General features: G+C 41.7%; 1 protein-coding gene across 2 annotated transcripts in view; it reads left to right on the forward strand.

Moving 5' to 3' along the window:
• The window catches only part of LOC121714319 (pepsin A-like), a 125684-nt gene extending 123802 nt beyond the window's left edge, over positions 1 to 1882 (forward strand). For both annotated transcript variants that reach the window (XM_042099633.1, XM_042099634.1), the window contains exons 4-10: positions 200 to 317; positions 449 to 567; positions 657 to 853; positions 948 to 1064; positions 1153 to 1294; positions 1448 to 1546; positions 1652 to 1882. In XM_042099633.1, coding sequence (XP_041955567.1) covers positions 200 to 317; positions 449 to 567; positions 657 to 853; positions 948 to 1064; positions 1153 to 1294; positions 1448 to 1546; positions 1652 to 1789 — 930 coding nt within the window. In that variant the 3' untranslated portion in view covers positions 1790 to 1882. The remainder of the gene's footprint in view (positions 1 to 199; positions 318 to 448; positions 568 to 656; positions 854 to 947; positions 1065 to 1152; positions 1295 to 1447; positions 1547 to 1651) is intronic.
• Positions 1883 to 6000: the final 4118 nt, after the last annotated feature.

Here is a 6000-nt window from a genome sequence, read left to right on the forward strand (position 1 = left end):
AGACCCCTCTTGAAAGACCCAAAACTATCGCAGGAACGCAGAGCACTGGGCCACTCATTCCACCACGGAGGAACCACTGAGGATAGGAGTCTTGAATCTGACCTAGTGTTTATGGCGACACAACAGACGGTCAATAATGTCATCAAGTTCTGGTCAATTTCATTATAATTTACAACTCTGGTCTTTTTATTAATTTCAGCTGTCTTACTACGGTGTCATCTCCCTGGGAACTCCCCCCCAGTCCTTCAGTGTTGTCTTTGACACTGGCTCCTCCAACCTGTGGGTGCCCTCTGTGTACTGCAACAGTGCCGCTTGCAGTGAGTATGGCTGATGGGGGGTTGTGCCACTGCTACCCGTTTAGGCCTTAAACTATGTCCAACATACTCTTCATTAAAATGGCTTGATCACTGTCTCTTTTAATTGGCACAAAAATGCCCCACTTATTCAGATAACCATCGCCAGTTCAACCCTGACATTTCCAGCACCTACCAGGGCACTCAACAGAGTCTTCGGATCCGGTATGGGACTGGCAGCATGACTGGAATTCTGGGTTACGACACTCTGGAGGTCATTATGAATCAATTGAACTGTTTTGATTGAGCAGCCAGAATTGTGGTAGAAAAATCAGTACTATGGCTATTTGATTGATATTCAAGGTGGGTGGAATCACTGTGAGCAACCAGATCTTTGGCCTGAGTGAAAGTGAGGCCCAGTTCATGGAACACATGGAGCCTGATGGAATCCTGGGTCTTGCCTTCCCTTCAATTGCTTCCGCTGGAGCCACCCCTGTCTTCGACAACATGATGAGACAAGGCCTGGTCTCCCAGGACCTCTTCTCTGTCTACCTGAGTGGGTGAGTCGACCATGTACAACCCTCAAAAGTCCAAAATGAATTAACTTAATTTCTTGTATGTTGAACTAACTTTCCTTATCTGTTGTTGTTCCAGGGACAGCGAGTCAGGTAGCGTGGTGCTCTTTGGTGAGATTGACTCTCAGTTCTACACAGGCAGCTTCACCTGGGTTCCTCTGACCTCAGAGACCTACTGGCAGATCGAGCTGGACAGGTAAGTCCAACCCACAACCAGATGCACACACTGAGACATGTATTGATCTGCTTTTCCCATATGACATCATCTTGTTGCGCCATTACAGTATCACCATCAATGGAAATGTGGCTTGTGCTGATGGATGTCAGGCCATTGTTGACACTGGAACCTCCCTCATTGTTGGACCTTCCAGTGACATCAGCAACATGAATGCCTGGGTTGGAGCCACCACTGACCAATATGGTGATGTAAGTATTACGCAATATGACTTTGACTGTGTTAATGACTGGTGGAAAAAACAAGGTTTGGTGGAATGTAAACAAATTACATTCCCAAATTTGTCTACATTTTCAAAAACATTTCTTAACAGTACTAACTTGTGTGTGTTGTCCTTCCAACAGGCTCTTGTGTCCTGTGAAAACATCGAGAACATGCCTGAGGTCACCTTCAATATCAACGGACATGCTTTCACTCTCCCAGCTTCTGCCTATGTGTTTCAGGTAGGTGCACACAATGCTATGAGCATATTATAGCTAGTGGTGGAATAAATGTCATCCCAAATTTTCACTCAATGTTTAAATGAGCACCATGATATGTTTTTACAGAGAAACAGTGGCTGTACTGCTGGCTTTGGTAATGGTGGTACTCAACAGCTCTGGATCCTGGGAGACGTTTTCATCAGACAGTTTTACACTATCTTTGACAGACATAACAATATGGTGGCTTTTGCTTCAGTTGCATAAATGCTATCGTACTGTAAAATGAAACATAATGAATTTGTAAGAACTGTGAGCATAATGAAATGTCCAAAATAAAAAAATAAAAATAAATACAACAATGGGAAAAAACTGTGATCCAGTGTTTAATATACACAGTATACAGTTAGATTAGAGCACAATATTCAGGTAAAATCCAATGTTGCAACACAAATGAACCATCCGTTCACAATGTCACAACAGTCATCTGTCAAAGAAGCATGGTACCAAGCATTAATCTCTATAGTGAATTGAAGAGTCTGTCAAAGACTTCTTGCTACAGTGGAATATTCAACCATATCCAGGGGTTCCAGTGGTGTTTTCGTCCTGGTTGTTCTTGGGCTATGCATACATACATTTGCATAGAGCTCACTGGTTTCTTCATAAGGCTTGAAGTCAACCACAGTGTAGATGATTGGGGTCACTTCTTCACTGGTGTGCTTTAAAGGACATTTTTTCAAGAAATGCACCATTATACCATATATACATGTAACATAGGCTACAGTGCCTATAAAAAGTATTCACCCGCCTTGAATATTTCCCCTTTTATTGCTTTACCTTTTTACATTAATTTACAAAAATCCCCTCTTTAATGTCAAAGTGAAAGCAAAATTCTAAAAAGTAATGTTAATTAATAAAAAAAAATATATATACCGGTAATGCAAAACAAGCGATTGCATAAATATTCCGCCCTGACCTAAATCAACAGTCATCTAGCCAACTGGTGCTAATAGTCTCACAGTTTCTGAAATGGAGATCGCCTGAGTGCAGTGAATGTGTATAGTATAGTAATATACAGACACCTGCGTCTGGAAGGTCCAGTTACTGGTCAATCAATGTTCTTGGTTATAATTCCACCATGGAGACAAAAGAACACTCCAAACAACTCAAAGAAAAGGTTATTAAAAAGCATAAGTGAGGGGATGGATACAACAAAATGTTCAAGTCACTGAACTTCCCCTGGCGTTCAGGCAGGGCTGGCACAAGACAATCCTGCGCCCTAGGCATAATAGGAATATGTCGCCCCCATGTTCACTGAGTGTCAGTTTTCGACTGCGTGCTACCTTCGCAGAAGCCCCTGGCTACAGCGTGCAGATTGGGGCTGCGCTCAATGTTGCTACTTTCCAGCGCTACCTGGACCGTGCAGGAAAATAATAAAATGTGGGACAATTGCATCTGGGCTCACAGAAAAAAAAACTGTAGCCTACAATTAAGCAATTAGGCTTTTTAGTTACATAAACATATTATTATTGCAGGCTATACAGAAATCAGGCTACCTATTGAATATGATGCCGTCTGTGTGCATTTAAACATGACATAGGAACGCACTTCGGGTGTCGCTGTCTCATATCACCCCCGCATCTTATTGCGGGGAAACGAGCTCAGGGCTCCCACTGATTTGGTGACATCGTGAGATGTTTTTACCTTACAATTACATGGTCGCCTCCCACTGCTTGCAACCCTGGCGATTCAGGCTGAAGATCAGCACCCTCATCAAATGTGGGAGAAAAGTTTTTGGACCAACTTTTCAAACTGTGCACTTTTCTTTATTCTGAGGCACTAGGCTTTGAACGTCTCATTCATGACGGGTATTTTACCAATATCACTGAAAATTAATTGTGACATATTATTTGACAATCAATGTGTTTTCAATGTTAGTAGCCTATAGTTCGCCACGCTGCGGTGCCCCTGGTGGTTTGGCGCTCTGGGCAATTGCCGGGATTGGCCATGCCTTCTGCCGGCCCTGAGTTCAGTGAAATCCATCATTAGGAATATGGCAAATGTGCAAATCTGCCTATAGCAGGCTGTCACCACAAACTGAGTGACCATTCAAGAAGAAGAATGGTGGTGTTGGTGGTGGGGGGGCACCAAGGCACCTATGAAGAAGACACAAGGCAAAACTCTGAAGAAGTTAAAAGCTTCAGCAGCTGAGATGGGAGAAACTACAGCAACTTTTACCCAAGTTCTTCACTGCACACTGCACATCACCAAAAATGCACCATCCCTTATTTGAAGCATGGTGGGGGTAGCATCATGCTGTGTGGATACTTCTTAACAGCAGGCCCTGGAAGGCTTGTTAAGTTAAAAGTAAAATGAATTAAGCAAAATATATGGAAATCCTGGAGGACAATCTGATTCAGTCTGCAAGAAAACTTCGACTTAGGAGAAGATTTACTCTCCAGCAAGACAATGAGCTGAGGCTACAGCGAAAACTACACAGAAATGGTTTCAAGACAACAAAGTGAATGTTCTGGAGTGGCGGAGTCAAAGCCCAGACCTCAATCCTATACAATCTGTGGCTGGACATAAAAAGGGCTGTTCACACAATTCTACTTTGTAGAAATCGGCGTTCACTTTGACATTAAAGAGGGACGTTTTGTAAATTATTGTGAAAAAGGGCAAATTAAATTGATCAAGAATCGATTTATAAAAGCAGTAAAAGTGGAAATATCCCAGGGGGGTGATTACTTTTTTATAAGTACTGTATGTGAGGGTAGAAAGGATTCTTAATATGAACAAATTAGGTTTATTGAAAAGCATTCAGGGTTCACTACATTCCTGCATTCCATCTCAAACAGTTGACCATTGCACCTAAACAATACAGAGACAGCTGACTAAAGCGATAACTATGGAAACTATGAGAATATTTAGTCTGCATTGTTTATGATAACTCCACACTAGACATGTGAATGAGTCAGACAGGGAAGATTCAAATATAGTTACTTACAGACAGCATGGGATCGGTGGAGTCATCTTGCTTTCCGCTATATTTGTCTGTGAAAAGGGAAATTGCACCACTGAAAACTTTGTATTATTAACTAGATTTAAGGAACACTATATAGTGACACAGGCCATATTATGGGCAACAACAACAGCAATTTAACAAGAAATTAATCCAGACCTGGGAGGAACACAAATGCTCATGATGAACAGCAACACTATCATTATGATGCTGCGAACTGTTATACACAAAGTGAAATATGTCACCTTTCAGTCTCTTTCTGTGGTGAAGGACAGCCATTACTACTACAACAGAGATAACAGTCATCAGGACCAAACTGCATCCTGCACCAACTAACAAAACCTCTCTCCATGTCAGTCTAGAAAATGAAACAACACAAAAACATTTTTGTCACATTATTTCCTCTTATAGTGCTGTACTCTCAGATCAGTAGATGTAAATCACAACAATTCCGGAGGCTTTGAAAAAAAATCCAATGCTGGCATTTAATTTTCAATGAAACTTTCAAGACATTGACTTTGTTGAGATCATTGCACATTGCATTGTTGTATTTGTGATGTAAAAGATTACCGAGGCTTTTCATGAATCTTAGAGAGAACAGCTGAAGTCTCTACAGCAGAGGTGAGATAAGTTCTGGCAGTTGTGAGCTGGCTGGGGGGCTGTTGAGAAGGCGGAAGTGGGCTTAGCCAGGCCACTGTGTCTGAAGAGGAATACGTAAATCACAACATACAAGCAAACACAGCAGCAATTAAAACAAGTTGGACATCTGAAACCCCATGTGAGTCAGACAAAAGTTAGTCATTTCTCTTTCCTTCTTTTATATCAACCTTTCAGGTCACAAGGACATCATAGTCTTTACCTGCCCATCAGTGCAAGTAACATTTCAAGAGAATAGCACTTAATCAATTCAGAATTTTAATTGTTTCATTGCATTTTATAAAATGACAGCAGTATAGCATTGATGCATTAAAGAACATATTCTTACCAAAAATCTCAACATAAGTGTCCTTGTAGACGAGGGTCCCTGTGGCTCCAAGGACGGTGCATCTATAATAACCAGCATCACCTCTCTGTAAATTCCATATCCTCACCTCCATCCCCCCATCAAACTCTCTCAGGGATATTCTATCCTTGTAGAAATTATCGACATATCCTCTGTTATTCAAAAACACACGGCATCCACTCGAGTAAGACTTGCAGCAGGCTTTTCCAAGCTGATTGTAGAAAGGATCAAAATGCAGCTGCAGGAGCACTTGTCCAGACACATCAGTCCTCTGCTGGCCTCTTGTTGAGTAAACACCTGTAAAACAGTGAGCATCACCTACAAGCAATGGACTTGTAATTCCAGTCATGGACTGAATAGGAATCTTACCATATTTCAGACAGAAAAGCAGAGTGAGCAGGACTCTCATCTTTCAGAACAGAACAGAAGATGTCCAGAGCGCTGTTGTTCCAA

Source organism: Alosa sapidissima, chromosome 7 (assembly GCF_018492685.1).
Source record: "Alosa sapidissima isolate fAloSap1 chromosome 7, fAloSap1.pri, whole genome shotgun sequence".
In the NCBI taxonomy this organism is placed as follows: domain Eukaryota; kingdom Metazoa; phylum Chordata; class Actinopteri; order Clupeiformes; family Clupeidae; genus Alosa; species Alosa sapidissima.